General features: G+C 36.6%; 1 protein-coding gene across 1 annotated transcript in view; it reads right to left on the bottom strand.

Annotated features, from left to right (window-relative positions):
- The window catches only part of LOC119676203, a 107,410-nt gene that overhangs the window by 22,320 nt on the left and 67,499 nt on the right, over positions 1-17,591 (bottom strand). Inside the window, exon 2 of the mRNA XM_038087441.1 lies at positions 677-862. Coding sequence (XP_037943369.1) covers positions 677-862 — 186 coding nt within the window. The remainder of the gene's footprint in view (positions 1-676; positions 863-17,591) is intronic.

A 17,591-nucleotide genomic window follows, 5' to 3' on the forward strand; every position in this document is an offset into this window, starting at 1 on the left:
ACGAAAAACTCAATAGCACTTGAGGAATAGCATTTTATAAGAAAGTGTCAACTGCGGTAAGAAATGAGTTTTTCGCTTGCGTGTACATAAAATTTTTTTCACAGTTAAGGAATTGACCCCCTAACTACAGGCATTATTGTTCAATGTATAAAAAATTTTTTTTTGTTGTTGAGACATAGACAGGTTTAGTACGTAGACATAAAAACCAATTAAAAGGTACAATAAATAATGTTAATAATAATGTTAAAAATGATGTAAGCGATGAAAAACTGTAACTTTTTAAGTAACTCAAAACTTTTTGTCAAACTTCAAATGTTGTTATTACACATAAAATTTGGCACAAACTTCGCATTTCATGTATTACACATGCGCTTTAAGTCATAAATGTACAAATTGTAACTGCATGATTTAAATAGAATAAAAAGTTATATGATCGAAGTCAAAGCTGCAAACTGCCCTTTATCACAGACTTACTTTGTGCAATGACGTGTCGAATAAAGCATTGATTACGGGTACAATGTATTTAAAAATAGTGAATTCAAAGTATGAAAGTTTTGAAGGCACATACAGATAATTCTGCAAAGTGCTAAAAAATAACTTGATCAATTTGGTTTAATTTAGCCATATAGCATATAAACAATAATTAACTAAAAATATATTTAAGACAAAAACTTACTCTTCTGGAGTGTCTATTCCACTGTTGGTCATTTTTATTTCGGGATTAACGCCACAAGAAAAGGACGTCTTACATTTAAAACTATCACCAAAACCAAACTGCATCTCGCTATGTTCAGATAACGGTGTTGGTGTTTCAAAAACTAAAGTTTCTACCATAGAACCTTTAGATGAACCAAATGATACTCTGTAATGATTTTAAATATATTCAAAATAAATATAAATTATTTCACATAATATGGTCGGTGTTATATACTAAAATACTTAAATTTATAGAGATGATTCCTTGGGTCAAGAAACGAAAAAAGTTGTATGAATGGAATTATCCATTTTCAATATTTATCGAGTACGGTGTTATAATAAATTATTCCCCAAAAACACATGTAGTCAAAAAACCCTTAATATCTCAGAATTGGTTCATCTGAATAACTTAAATAGTAAACTTTTTTCTAGTTTATTAAATTCCGCTCCCTGTATCTTATCTTTTTCGTTTCTTTAACCAATTAAAATGGAGTTACCTCTCTTATGTAAAGAGAAATACAAAACATTATATATACAATATTTTACTATTTGACTTCTAATAATATTAATAACTATTTAACATCTCAACATACATAAGGCAACATGGCTGTCACTTGATCAATACACAAGATTTCAAATTGAAATCTCACGTTGATTAACGGAAGGCATGCTTCCAGTGACTTGGATCTACATACTATCTGCGAAGCCAACATTCTCAACTTAGAGTTGTAACAACCGCAATTGGGCGATACCCTTTGCCATAAAAAATTGCTTACGATCAAACAGGCATGCAACAGGTAACAGGCAGGTTTGTATCAAGAGCTCTTAATATATTGCAATTCATGGAATGTGAGTTGATGGCTTTTAAAATGTTTTTGAATTTTAGATATCTTTAATAGCGTTCGATTATCAATCCAAGTTGCTGCAGTCAGTGTTTCCTTTAAGTTTGTCATATTTTCAACTTTAAGAAACTCATTAAATTGTGTAACCCAATTTAATTCACTTGTAGAAGAATTATTTACGTGTAGGTAAATGAGACGAAGGAGACATTGTTTGGGGTATCTTGATTGATCCATTTGAAGAATTCGTATAATGAAATCGATTGCGCGTTTGAAAACACTATATGAAATTTTTAGAAGGCCTAGTTCAAGTCTAAGTGCTGCATTGTTTGTAGCTTGGGGGAGTGCTAACAAACGTTTGTAATACGTTGACTGAACGATTTCTAGTGAATCACAGTAACGTAGAACCCACACTTCTAATACATATAAAAGTGTTACAGATACAGTGCAGTCGAATAGATTAGCCCAACCTTCACAAGAGTCTGATTTAAATTTACTAATAGTTTGTACTGCCGTACCGAGCGCCATTTTCCCTTTTCTTATGGCAGTTTCTGCTGTAAGTAAAACAAAAACAAAAAAAGAAGAATAATAGTAACATATAATAGAATTAAGCTATTTTTAGTTAATAATAAAAAAAAAGAAAAACATTATTAGTTATTTATTATTAGTTAATATATACTACTTTCACTTTTTTTGAACTTATATAAAAATGTTAGTATAAGCTATTAATAAAATTAAGGTATTAATAAGTTATTATGAACTATTTAAAAATTATTATTATTAAGTTAACATAAATTATTAATAACATTATGTTATTATTAGTTTCATAAAATTAGAAGAACAATAATCCTCCATGAAATATAAACTAAGTAGTAACACTTCTCACTTTTTTTGAGTGTCATTCATTTTGCCGAATTTTTAATAAATGTGCAGCAAACATAACAAAACCAGCCGTAGGCATTTAGAGTAGGCAATAACAACTTAGAAGAAATCGACACAATGTGCACTCGGAAGTTAGAAGTCCAGTTTCGCAAGATTTATATAAAATGAGGAGTAAAAGCAAGTAAAAGGGGACTTGGTCGCAGCACTTAGAGCAGTGCGCATCGAAGCAAGTGCAAAGATACTTGATCACAGGCCACGGAGAAGAACACTTCGCAGAACCGAAGGTAATATTCAACCAGGTAACTAAGAAATTTATTAACATTGCTGACACTGATTGCGTAACACTGATTCTTAGCAACGCAGCCTTGTCGGTAGCGTTGGTTCCTAGTCCACCAATGTAGCCTAGTCGGTAACACTGACTTTTAGCAATGCAGCCTTGTCGATAGCGTTCGTTCCTAGTCCACCAGTGTAGCCCAGTCGGTAACACTGATTCTTAGCAACGCAGCTTTGTCAGTAGCATTGGTTCCTAGTCTACCAGTGTAGCCTAGTCAGTAACACTGATTCTTAGCAACGCAGCCTTGTCGGTAGCGTTGGTTCCTAGTCCACCATTAATCTGTTTCTTTTCATAATACAGGAAGTATAAAAATATTAGAAATTAGTAACTATTTTTTTGTTAGTAGATTATTATAAATTATTGTAAATAAAGAAAATATATAATAAATACAAAAGTACAAAATAAAAATTATCAAGTGTCCACCTTTTTGTTTTACGAGAAGATTCAGGGTTACAAAGAAATATTCTTGTAACAACTCTGGAATCCGGCGAGCGAAACCTCAGCTGATAAAAAGATTCTTTACACTAGATAAATACTTACGACAGAGTCGTAATTGCATCTTCGCCTGGAGCCTTATTGATTTTGATTTTATTTATTGCTGTTTTTATTTAAATTATTGGTATTTCCAAATACACCGCTTTGATATAGTTTTCAGACAGTATATGTTCAATGGTAGGACGAGGTGGATAAATTTGCTCGTAGAAGCTTTGCCAAACATCATTGAGTATGGGGTTGTTGACAAAAGGTTTTCGATTGTACAATTTATGAAGATTCCAAAAGCCTTTCGAGCTTTTTACGTTAAATAACTTATTTTTGACCTTGATTTCATATTCCGTTCTTTTTTTAGACAGCATTTTTTTGTAATTAGTTTTTAAATCAATTTAAATCAAACGGTATACGTTTTAGTTTCAGATGAAAAGCGTTGTCGTTTGCACTTTTTTAGGGCATAATTTAGATTTTTTTTGAGGCGCGTAGTTCTGAGTCAAACCATGGCTTAGAAGTATAACTTTCTATGCCACCATGTCTGAATTTGGTATCCTAGTAAAATTTACACCACCAGCTCCGTTGGAATCGGGAAGAAACTCTTTGAGCTGTTTGATACCAAACGATGTTTCATACAGGGTGACTCCTTGTCGTGTGACTACTTTGACTTTATGCTAAAAACGGTGATCCGAACAACAGATTTAAACCGTACTGGCACAATATTTTACAAAAGTCTAATGCTGCTTGCATATGCCGTGATACTGAAATCATTGTCCTGAACACCCGCGCCGTCAGTACGACATTTTCCAACTTAGAATAATAAGCGAAGCAATTGGATCTTGTGGTAAATAAGGACAAAATAAAGTATTTTCCATTAACAAACAAACATTTTGAGCATTTTGGGACCTATGTCACTGTTGACAATTATAAGTTCGAAGGCTTTGTTTATTTTGGAACCAGCGTAACGAAGTCATTCTAGAGATTCTATAAAGAATCACTTCGTTACTTCGGGCTAAGTAGGCATTTGAGAAATAAAGCCCTCTCTCAAACAAAAACAACAAACAGAAATCACGCTCTTCAAGTCTTCTATCATGCCTGTCCTGCTGTATGGTGCAGAAGATTGGACATTTACCAACAGTAATGAGAAATTGTTAAGAGCATTTGAGAGAAAAAATTTTCGAAAGATCTATAGTCCCTTACGAGTTGGCGACGAGTATTGAATTAGATGGAACGATGAGCTGTATGAGATATACCGCGACATTTACATAGTTAAGCGCATAAAAATTCAGCGGCTTCGCTGGTTTGCTCATGTCGTGCGAATGGAAGAAAGTGCTCCGGCTAGAAAGGTGTTTAATTCGGTACCCGCAGGTGGAAAACGCGGTAGAAGACGTCCGCATCTTCGGTAGAAGGACCAAGTGACCAACGATTTAGAGGCCGCTCTGTACTAGCAACTGGCAACACCAAGCAACTAATTGTGCTGACTTGCGGAGGCTATTGACGCAGCCAAGGACGACTCACGTCTGTTATGGCCAACTAAGTAAGTATTTAACATAAAGAAAAAAAAATATTTATGTAATAACAAAAGCAGTTAAACAACTGAAAAAGTTATTGAATGTTGAAGATAGCTTCCGAGATTGTATGTGCGCTTCTCTCACTCTCACTCTCACTCTCACTCTCGATTAAGATTAATTCAAAGTAAATTAGTAGACCTATATAGAAATTTAATAACTATCGACCAATTTAAAAATTATTTAAATTAAAATCAAATTGGATCACACTAATTGACCTGGTAGTAAATATTGAAAACATATTTTTTTTTATTTATGATAAAAAAAGTAAATTATTTAAATTTACTTAGTAAAAATCCATTTTTTTATTTATGACCCTGTAAATTACATATTTTTAATTTTTTTAATTTACTTAGTAAAAATCCATTTTTTATTATTTGATGACCCTGTAAATTATATATTTTTAATTTAATTATTTTCATTACTAAAAATCCATTTTTTATGGATGACCCTGTAAACTTCAAATAGTGTTTTGATTATTTTTTTTGCACTTAGCAAAAATAACTTTTTATTTTTGTTTATCTACATAAATAAATTTAAGAAAATTATTATGCACGCATTTTTTATGTTATGCAGTTATTTTTATTAAATTTCAATGTTATGCGTACAACAATTAGAAATTTGAACTTTACATCAAACGGTTTTTTATTTTTGCCTACAATGGAAAGAAATTCAAATAAAATGTCAGCGAAATTGCTAAATCGTCCTATTTGGATTTTCTCCCAATTGAAAATAAATGACGTAGGAAAAGTAGTGTAAGCTCGATCCAGGTGATCTGGACACATGATGATTCGTTTGGCCTTTGCTGACGATCAGCATGTGAACAGTTGAATTTAGATGGGCAAGTTATATTTCGGCTATACTATGCTCACGAAAAGTAACTTAATCAGCCAATCGAATTTCCATTTAACCATTGCTTACGGAAAAATGTATGGAGAATCGCCAGCATTATGCTATAGACAATGGTAGCAGCTCGGACTGATTGGTCTGGACACATAATAATCCGTTTGGAATTTGCTGATGTTCACCATGTGAATGGGTGAAGTGACAGTAGTTGAGTTGCCTTCTGCTTGGCTTATGCCGCTTCAATGCTTACATTTTGGAACTACACTTATTCAATCTGTTTCAACTTTTACGCCATATGTAAATTTCTTTTCGATCTAAAATTCAACTTTAAACACTAATAAAATAAAAACAAAAGACAGAAGTGTCTCTTTTTATTTAAGGCTTATAATAAACCCTGATATAGTCGCTGAGTTATACCCCAGCTTTAAATAGGGCCGGAAAAGGTCGTTACAAGAGGCGCCCGAATAGAGACCTTTATTTCAAATGGTCGAAAGACACCTATATTCTGATTAATATTTAAGAATACAGCAACTACAAGTAACATCCAACAGCACTGCAATATTACAGAACAAGACATGATAAAAAAAGTTGAATTAATTTGCGCGCAATGAGGATCTAATAGCAATACCGGAGTAACGGGAACAGTACGGGAACAGTCGAAAACTCCGCAAATATCTAAGGGATATCCCAACAGAGAAAAAGTATTCGGAAAAGATAGTGAAACTATTCAATGAAATGGAGACAAAATACGGACGCAATGTTTTTCTAAATCCAGCAACGACACGAATCGAAACACCTCATGAAGAAGACAGTAACACCATCGCGCTTGTAAGAAAATTTGAAAGTATAGTGAAAATCATGGATCAGGTTCGAAAATGGGCAGCACACTTAGATGGCCTATCAAATACTATAGATTTTATTGAATGACTTGAAGAGTGGCAGAGGTGTACGAGTTTCATTTACACGTTTTACCTAAAACCAAGCCCGAGTTATTGACAACACGAGCGTTAGCGTGATATCGAAATAAAAACCGAGGGTGGTCATATTGGGCGTCTTTCAGATAAAATTTTGGAATTTTTAATGTTTTAAGAATTACGTACTAGACCTTCTGGAAATTATGCGGTAGGCTAGGTACTCACCTCAGAAACAGTTGGAATATATATATAAAACTAGTTTCTCAGATTATCAACTGCATATCAAATGACGTTAATTTTCCACATTATCAAAACTGTTTCAGCTTACCGATGTTTCCAACACTTTATTCACACAGAACAAATGATTCTCACTCGAAACGTAAGGCGATCTCGAGAAAGCAGCGTACCACAGTAAGAAGAAAGATTTAACTTCCACCTCGCATGCAAAAGATGTACTGAACCTGGACACTTTGTCTATGTGTGGAGAAGGCCACAAGTACTATTCTGCTGGGTTTGTAGCACTTGAGGTGTCAGGACCAAAGAATGTTGTAAAAAGCAACAAAATTTTGAAATAAGCAAACTGGGAAACCATCAAAATTCTGTCCAAGCACGGAGACAGGCAGTCCTCCATGCAACGAGCACACGGTATCTGCGGTAGTTGCCATTGGAACAACAGCATTAACTGCCACTATCTTCCGTGTGGTGGCGGGATAAGAATACCACCTCAGTATGTCTCTGCTTGTCGTAAAAGGCGACTAAAAGAGAAAATGCACAGGTTAAAGTAGAACTTCCACGATTCCTGGTAAGTCGGGAGGGCGCACAGGTCAAAGTAGCTTGCTATGACTCCTGATAAGACGACTCTTCTGCTAGCAGGTCGGCCCGGCATTTGCTCAGGCCCTGCTAAGTTAACCAGCCTTCGGGAAGTGCGACTATCTATCAGGTCAACTGTCAAGCGATAAGTACGGTGATGTCTCTGCCTATCGTTTGATGCAGATAGTCGGGCGGGGTGAAGGAAAACACCCTTTTAGTGAATGAGCAGTGAGAATGATTGTATGAATGTGTGAATAAATGGATTGTGTGTATTAGAAATAAAACCCCCCAAACTAAGGTGGAACAGCTACGCCTTTAGCTTGGCTGCTGGGGTAGAAGCAGTCTTAGTAGCAAATTCAGGACACCTGGCGACCTCCTGTTTTAAACAGCCTTACCTGTGCAATGCGAAGCTCTCCGCAGGTGGACATATTTCTCTTCGCAACTCGTGGGAATCAAAATTGACGAACAAATTTTAAATATACCAACTCAAGGCGAAGTGGTTAACGCTGATAAGGTGGACAATGAGGCCTCACAGGCCAAACTGATAGTTTTAGCTTCAGATACCACAACGCATGACGGTCATGAGACCAACAAAATGGTGGACGAAGAAGCCCCGCAAGAGGCTGAGCCGTTAACCAAAATAGTTGGAAACATGACAACGACTGATCTCGACTTGGCCGAGCGTATCCGTCTGAACAAGAGGGAGAATTAGAAGCGAAGAAGAGAGAGGCAAAAGGCTGCAAAAGCCACAAGATCGGTTGAACAACTAGCCGATCGACTCCTCGGACTATCGCATGTGGAATCATTGCTGGAGGAAGAACAGCTAGCAAAGAGGTATAAGGGCGGATGTCCTGAAGCTCCGACAGCAAGCTCAACTCCGTCAGCTAGAATCACAGGCGATAACTCTGATGGTGGACAACCAGTAAAGGATGTCAGCCAAGCTGAATCGACAGTCAAAGATCCAACCAGTGCGCGAGGTGGAGTACCTTATCAGGCACTAAACCGACACGCATTGGTTGGTAAAAGGACCGTTGGTCGGCGTGGTGGACAACCTTTAGCGGCTGATAACCAGAAGAGAACGCAAAGCGGATCTGGGGTTAAGAAAGGCGGACATCCCATACAGGGTGTTAACCAACCAAAACAAGGCAGACAACTTATAACTGTTGTTAACCAAGTGGGGCCCCAGACCAGTACAGCGGACTATCTACCTAGCACAAGTAAGGCTGCAAATAAACAGAATTACGGCAAGCGGGCAGTAGGAGACGCAATGGATGGCCCTGCCCATAAGAGGTCCTGTGCCCAGTTCGCTGGGACGGATCTCAATATGGGCATCACCGATTCAAGAGTCGAAGGACCTCTCGGCGAGAAACACTTAGTTGCTTTTAAAGCATCGTTGTTGAACGCCGTGGAGTCCTTAGATGGCGGAATAGGTGACATAGGGTTTGTTGGCAACGCTCGCCTTGAGGATGGGTACATTACCATTAAGTGTAAGAACCAATAGTCAAAAGCATGGCTAATCAGCACGGTAACTAAGTTGGAAGGTCTTTGGCCTGAAGCTAAGCTGACGGCTGACACGCTAACGGCGTTGCGCAACGAAAGGAGATTACTTATTTTTGTGTACGGCTCTACCGTAGGCAAGGAAAGTATTCATAGTAGACTGCAGAAGCAAAACAGCTGTGTTAAGGACACTTCAAAGTGGAGAGTTACTAACTTCAACAAGTTTGGCGAAGCGAGCAGTGCTGGCGTCAGGCTCACAGTGTGGTGCCCGAAAGAAGACGCGGAGGCGATTAAGACCGCAGGGGGTAGGCTCCACTGTGGTCTTGATCAAGCCAAAGTGAAATTCTAAAGGGATGCACGACGAGCAAGACAACGCCTCTGGTATGGAAAAACATAAAGGTTGAATAACTGAATATTCATCACAGTAAAGCAGCATCAGCAATGATTCTGCGACACTTTGACGAAGAAAAGTTGGACATACTACTGATTCAAGAGCCCTGGATTGTTCAAAAAGCTATTAAGGGACTTGGTACATCAGTTGCCACGCTGTTCTTTCCACAGGCAGCTGGTGAAATAAGGACATGCATAATGGTGAGGAAGGGGATACAATGCATCCAATTGCCTCATCTATGCTCATCAGATCTTGCTACGGTAAGAGTAGGGAGTGATGCAAATAGCTTTATCGTGGCGTCAGCCTATCTACCACACGACTCTACTGAACCAGGAGGTAATCAGACTGATGGAGTATTGTAGGACGAAAAGGCTAGAAAATGTCATAGGATGTGATGCGAACGCACACAACATTGTGTGGGGTAGCAGCGATAGTAACAACAGAGGGGAATCTCTCTTCGAGTTTGTTGAAAAATACAATCTGATGATTGTAAACAGGGGGTTATTGACGTAACCCTGTGCTCAGGTGCAATGACACAGAAAATTGAGAAATGGAAGGTCGCTGATAGACTAACAATGTCGGATCATCGGGCTATACACTTTGAAATACTCTGTCGTCCGAAACGCACTAATAGTCACAGGCTAATAAGAATTCCTGAGAGTACTAATCAGGTAACTTACTTGACGTTGTTGACAGAATTATTACAAAACAGGCTGCTGAGGAAACTCAAGACCACATGGAATGTAGAGACAGAAGTCAAAGCAATTACTGCTGCGATGATTAATGCATTCGAAAACGCTTGTCCCCAAACCAGCATTGCAGAAAAATCGTCGACACCTTGGTGGAGTCAGGATCTTGATGTAATAAAATAGGAGACAAGGAAAGCCTTTAATAAATACATGAGGGAGAAGAACTCCGAATCATGGGACCTGTATAGGCCCAAAAAGCGTGAATTTAAGAAAGCACTACGCAACCGGAAACGGGAGTCGTGGCGGAATTTCTGTTCGAGCATGAAGGGGACCTCTGAAGTAAAACGGTTACAAAAGATGGTCACTAAAGATCCGGTCTCAAGACTTGGTTTAATCCGAAAGAAGGATGGTACAATGACGGAGACAGTAGGTGAGTCATTGAGTACTCTCATGGAGATCCATTTTCCAGGAAATTTCAAATTTGATGATCACTGGCCCTCTCACAAAAGGGGAATGAACAGAGAGGAAAGATTTGATGCAAAACGGATAGTGATCATAAATGCAGTTAGGAATGCCATTTTGACGTTCGCTCCATTTAAGTCACCGGGGTTGGATGGCATATTTCCAGCACTCCTGCGATGGGGAATTGACCTGCTCGCAGTTAGGCTCACGGAGATATTCAGGACGTCACTGGCAACAAGGTACGTCCCTAAAGCTTGGAGAGAGTCAAAGGTGACTTTTCTACCAAAGCCAGGAAAAAAGGATTACACAGAAGCAAAATCATTCAGGCCAGTTAGCCTTACCTCTTTCATGCTTAAAGCTATGGAAAAGGTAATAGTGGACTACCTAGAATGCACCACGCTAATGAAATATCCTTTAAGCAGATGTCAACAAGCCTATAGGGTGGGGAGATCCACAGAGACTGCCCTGCACGAAGTCGTGAGGACAGCTGAGAGAGAGCTGACTTCAGGAGGCATTTCGATGGCCATCATGATGTACATCGAAGGAGCCTTTGACAAAGTAAACTTTGATAAATTAAAATCTGCTCTAGCTGACCGAGAAGTCGGTTCACTCATTATTGGATGGATAGATTTCATGTTAAGGCAAAGAGCAGTAAACCTACAAAATGGAAGACATAGACTGAGAGGCAGAACAGTCAGAGGCTGCCCACAGGGAGGGGTGCTTTCACCATTTCTGTGGAACGTGACCATAGACTCTCTACTTCAACAGCTTGACTTCAAAGGCATACAAACAATTGGGTATGCGGACGATATAGCACTGATGGTGAATGGCAAGTTCCCAGACACCATTAGAAACGTGATGAGAGGTGCTCTCAAATGCGTCGAAAAATAGTGTAGGGAACAAGGCCTGGCCATCAATGCCACGAAATCAGACACTATCCTCTTCACGAGGAAGAGAAGTCTGTCAATGGAGCCTTTACAACTTTTTGATAATAACATTCGCATATCAAAGTCGGTGAAGTATCTAGGTGTTGTCCTAGATAATAAACTGACTTGGAATGAACATGTGGATGAAAAGATCAGGAAAGCGAAAAGAGCTCTATTTCAATGTAAGAGAGTGTGCGGAAGACGATGGGGTATATTCCCAAAATCGATGCACTGAATCTATACCATGATGGTCAGACCTATTATAACATATGCGTCAGTTGTCTGGTGGTGTAAAGTCACCCAAAAGACAATAAAGACGAAGTTAGATAGAGTCCAGCGACTACCCTGTGTTGGAATAACAGGCGCTATGCGAACTACACCAACACCGGCATTAGAGGCGATGCTAGGCTTGCTTCCGTTGGATTTACATATAAAGAAAACGGCGGCACTGGCAGCAATTCGCATGAACCGGAGCTCCACGTGGAACAACTTCGGAAAATTAGTGGGCCATCGTAGGATTCTTGATCTCGTCCAGGCCGCGGTCAAGGAAACGCAGATGCCATTGGAGACTATGAGGAGGGTTTATGGGACAGAAGTGTCCTACAGAACACTGATAGTAGACGGCTTTCTACATAATAAATGTGGAAGGAATGACATTTGCATATTTACCGATGGCTCCTTAATGGATGGCAGAGCTGGTGCTGGGGTTTACTCGAAAGAGCTAAATCTAACGTGCACTCTACATCTAAGAATATATGTTTCCGTCTATCAAGTGGAACTTATGGCGGTCTCACATGCTCTGGATCACCTATTAGATTGTCAGGTATATCAGAAAAAGATTCTGATAGCGCTGGACAACCAAGCAGTTATCAAAAGCATGCAAAAGACATACATAACTAACAGCTTAGTACAAGAATGTGTAACGAAACTCATGGAATGTGCTCATGGAAATGAGATGACGATCATGTGGGTTAAAGGACACATCGGTATTGAACAAAACGAGAAGGCAGATGAACTTGCAAAGCAAGGATCGAGCCATAATTTCTGTGGCCCGGAACCCAGAATACCATTGGGGTACAGCATGACGGCAGCCTATGTCAATAAGTGGATAATCTCACTTCATCTTAATAGATGGAGAGAGCTGAGCACTTGTAGACAGACCAAACTCATGTTACCTAAACCGTGGGCCAGAGAAGCGATAAAAGTGCTTAGCTATTCGCGGAGCACTCTAAGCTGGCTGACCTCACTAATTACTGGACATGGCAACTTCAAGTATCACCTCAAAAAGATAACTCTTGCTGAGGAAGACACTTGCAGACTATGTCTAGAAGAAAAGGAGACAGCGGTGCATATATTGTGCCAATGTCCAGCACTGGCAAGTAGGAGGAAGACTGTCTTGGGACACCATTGGGTTGGTGACGACTTGGCAGGAAACCTCAAGCTAAATGAGATGCTTGCATTAACAAAAGATGTAGTTATGCGAACGGAAGCCACTCCAGCTTTAACTCAATAACAACATCCGAGAATCGAAGGACGAAAAAGGACCCAAGTCGTTTCGTGGTCTACTTCGACTAATCCTTCACTTCAGTGGGGCCACTTGTTGGACAGTGCGCTGTCCCAACGTCCCACCATATTTATACTTCCCGATAATCGTTACCATCGAAAGTGCTAATTTTACATAAGTCGTTATTCATTAGTTTCAACAAAAATTTATTTTTGCTTTCCTTTGTGATAATTTTTCTTATGTGATTGTAATTATTAGAGACAGTTACCATAATTGGAGGTGGACGAAGCTTGGTTGATGTCTTTTCCGTTTCATTAGAATGCTTTTGTGTCACATTGTTGAGAATTGGTGACACACTTGGAGATGTAGTAGCTTTGCGCTTTTTTGAGGCTCTTTTTTTTTTTTTTAACGATCCAGTCGGTTTCTCGAGCAAGCTCTTCCTCGTCTGTTTCGAAAGTTATGGTGGTTTGCTCTTTCGGAACATTGTTGTTAATAAGTTGGATAATTTCTTGATGAAGTTTGCCGCATAAGACTTCTAATTCTCTCATTTTTTTATTAAGAGCTTCATTATTTTTGTCATTAGCGTGGCTGGTGTTTGTGGGCATGTTAATTTCGTGTGGAACTATATCTTTTGGACTGTTTGGAGAAGTTATGTTTAAATTATTATTTTTATTACTAATTAATTTAATTTTATTTGCTATAGCAATCTCACTAGCGGTTTATTTAATGTTTATTTCGGTTTTCGATTTACCTATAGTTTTGTTTATAGGTTGATCGTTTATTTTAATGTCTTCTGCATTAAACGTTATGTAGCCATTTAGGCCATTTTCACTTATTAGTGAATGTCTTCGTATATTACTTTTACAATTGTTCATAAAAAATTAAATATTAAAAGAAATAAATTTTTTAGTTTGATGATCACTGATTATATAGTATATATATAGAATATTAAATTTTTACAAAAGAATTAAAAATATACACTGTGGCAACGCCACTTTTATAAATTGCAACTTTCGTTAAGGAATAAACAACAAATGCTGTCTCTATCAGCTGTTTTGAAAGTATTAGTAACTAATAACTTTATTGCTTTTAAATAATTTGTTTTGATTTTTTTTTTTTATTAAAATTAAAATTCAAAAATATATTTTGCAATTTAAACATATATGTAAACCGCACTTTTGCTGACACTGATCGCGACAACTAGAGTGTACGTTTATTATTTAATCTTTGTGTGCACTTATTTAAATTTGTTTCTTTAAATTTTTAAATTTAAATTTAGATAAAAACGGAGCCTCTGCAGTTGGAGTGTCTTGTTTAGTTAACGCCTTGTCTTAATAGATAGATATGCACAATATTTGTTTCATTTAGGCAGTTTTGCTCATTGAAAGCACTAATGAAGATAATTCGCCATACAAAGAGTTTTTATAGAATTGAGCTCATTACAAATAAATCAACTAATTTAATATTGCATTCACACGATATTTTGATTGTAATTTTAGCTGTGATTTTAAATTATTTTTGATATCCATAGCTAAAAATTTGAAATCAAAAAAATTCGTGTGCAAATTTAAATAGCTAAAAATAGAATCTAATCGTTATATATCATATGAGCAAAGTAAATATTTTGTGAAAGTACTAAAAAAGTGTGGACATATAATAAATCATATTTGACAATCTGGTTTCAGATGTCAGTTTAAAATTTTTAACAGCTAAAATTACAATCAAAACTCTCGTATGAATCCAGAATATGGCGAAAAATATCGAATGCAACCCTTTAAAATAAATTTTCTACAAAGAGATATGATCAAAATAAAAATATTTCTCAATTGTTTTATATTTAAAATTTGAACAAATAGGCTGTTTCACACACATAAATCAGCTTATGCCAATAAAAACGGTCACATCTTAATATCATTATCATAAGTAGTTTTAGCTGCAGTGAAAACATGATATGATGAAATCAAACATTGTGATGCCGTATGAAAAAACGACTTTGAAGTAAATACTCATAACTATACCATAATCCAACTGCAGCTCAATCAACTCATATTATTTATATTAAGATTTAATCGTTAAATAAGTTGATTTATGTATGTGAAAGAGCTTTTAGGTGGCAGAAAGTTTTCTGAAAATGCTAGAAAAGCTTTTGTTTGTTTCTATTTTAATTCTTAGCAGAAAAAAATTTAGTTTTGCATTGTTAGCAGAAATCCATTTATTGATTACAGGAAACGCAGAAAATGCAAAAAATTTGTGTGTAATATTTATTTATAAAAAACAATCATTTTAAAAACATCTAACGAAGGAGGAAAGCGAATTAGCTAAGATCGGTCATGAAACCATCGGTACAAGAAAATCGGATCGCCTGAAACAAAATGCCAAAACAATCATCTCGGTGTAATTCAGTAACACAACCATGTAATTTATGCAGAATTTTTGTAAATTATATAAAAAGCAAAAATACAAGAAACGTTTTAAAATATATTTAATACTGTGACCGGATTACATATAAGTTCTCTATTGCTTTTAGGGATTTTCTGCTGATGAAGTCAACATTGATTTCAGAAAGAGACTGCGTTATCAATATCAGTCTTGCTGTTTGTCTTCTAAATTAAGTGTATATCTTCTAAAGGACTTTGTATATTCAAGTTATTTTTTTTTTGGAAATGTAAAGCTACGAAAGGACATACCTTATGCGGTGCCCTCGATTAAACAGAATATAACTTTGTACTTTTTGTACATATTTTCTGGAATGAGATTTTGTGAAAGCTTTCATATAAATTTCCGATCAAAATATATTTCCGATCAGGAGCATAGGTTACCCAATCTGACTGAACTATTTTGGTTGGTGAACATTGTATTGTTTGTACGTTTGTCATTTTTATAAACAGATATATTTTTGATATCATCACCTTGGATTCGGCTGAAATTTTTTTTATGTGCCCCTTTTCTGAAACAAAGGACCCGTATTTTGTTTAAAGTCATTGAGATTCTTATTGGCATCAACAAAATTCGTAGTCTTCTACGACAAATAAACCTCATCAGCGCGATAATAAATCTGACATAAGAAAACTAATACAAGAAATTTTTACATAGCAGCTATAAAGTTGGTTTTATCTAAAATTGAACTTTATTATTAGAAAAAGACAATTTAATTTCGTTCAAACAGCTTACTATCTGTAAAATTCTCATAATCTGGTTTAACAGTTTCGGTTTATACCGTATGCAGCTGATAGATTTTTGGATTTTTATGGCAAATACTTTGGCGTTAACCATGCAATATAGTTGTCCTTAAACCGCTGAAAATTAAATAAGTTATTAATTTTTCCGTTTAGTTAAGTCTGGCTAAACTCGCTGAAAGTCTACCAGGGGCTTTAAATTTCATTATTGTTATTTACATAATGAGTTTCATTTGAAAAATGACTCTTTGATAAGAGTCGTTTTGTTGGCTTAGGCACAAATTGGACAGCATTTTCTCCTCACTTGGTGTCGTGATATTTCGTTGTTTTCAGTTAATTTATGCTTTTCAAATGCCACATATGTCACTACCTTTATTAAAGTATTTGCAAATGTACTTGATGCACTTGTTTTATTTTTTTAATAGGGAGAAATTGGATGTCAATGTTATATTTTCTTAAATAGTGAGGAATGTCAAATTTGTATATTTAAAAACGTATATATACGTATTATATATTTAAAACGTAATATACAATTTCGTAAAATTGTTGTATATTGTGATGTGATATGGGTACAACACCACACATAACACAAAACACTCAAGTGTTCCAAATAATTTAAAGTAACCATTGTGTTGTATTTTTACACTTTATCCAATTTCGAGGAGACCAAAAACTGATGGCAAACAATGTTGTATTTCCAAATTTGCTTGTTGAGTGTTAAATCTTCTCTGATGTGCTCTAAGGTCCTCCTTCTTAAATACGTTCGTTTGACAGCTTCGCACAAATCGTTTATTGTAAAGTAGGATCTATTAGCAATATTGTCGTATGCTATACCCACTAACCGTTGTTTTACACAACTTACAATATATTGTGCTCCAGCTTGAGGTAAAGCTTGTTGCACTAGTTCGCAACCAGCTACAAATTTATGTACCTCTCCTCTTAGCTCCGGGCCTTCTGTTCCAGCGAAGTATGGAACCACTTTAGATACTGTTTCCATAATTACACTTATGGACACCATGTTTCGTTCCGTTCCTAATCCTTCATTATTTGGCAACTCCTCTTCCGTTGTTTGGTTATTTGTTTTAATCATTGGTTTATTTTCGTCGAAAACACTTTTATTTTTCCTTGGATTTTCCTGATCCGTTTTATAATAGCGTTTTAATTCTTTTTGTAATTGTTTTACTTGTAGCACGAGTTTCTTTATTGTTTCTTCCTTTTCCCTAATTTGGTTTTCTAATTCACTGTCCTGCTCTAGGTATATGCTAATGTCTTTATCTGACTTTCCTTCTCTTCGAAGGGCTTTTTCCAAGCTTAACGTCTGATTTTCTGCGTCTTGAAGTAAAATAGTCAATTCTTTTGTCTGTAGAACTAGCTGTTTGCATTTATACTCCAAGCCACACTTAGCATCCGTTAATTCTTCTAATGTACTCTGTAATTTTGCTGTTTTTATTCCTTCAACTTTCTCTATCTGTTCTTTTATATATTCTAATTCGTCTATTTTTGGCAATCTATTATGTCTTATGTAATCTTTAGCTAATTCAAGAAATTCTTTATCTGGATTCAATTCTACTAGT

This window comes from Teleopsis dalmanni, chromosome 1 (assembly GCF_002237135.1).
Source record: "Teleopsis dalmanni isolate 2A chromosome 1, ASM223713v2, whole genome shotgun sequence".
Classification (NCBI taxonomy): domain Eukaryota; kingdom Metazoa; phylum Arthropoda; class Insecta; order Diptera; family Diopsidae; genus Teleopsis; species Teleopsis dalmanni.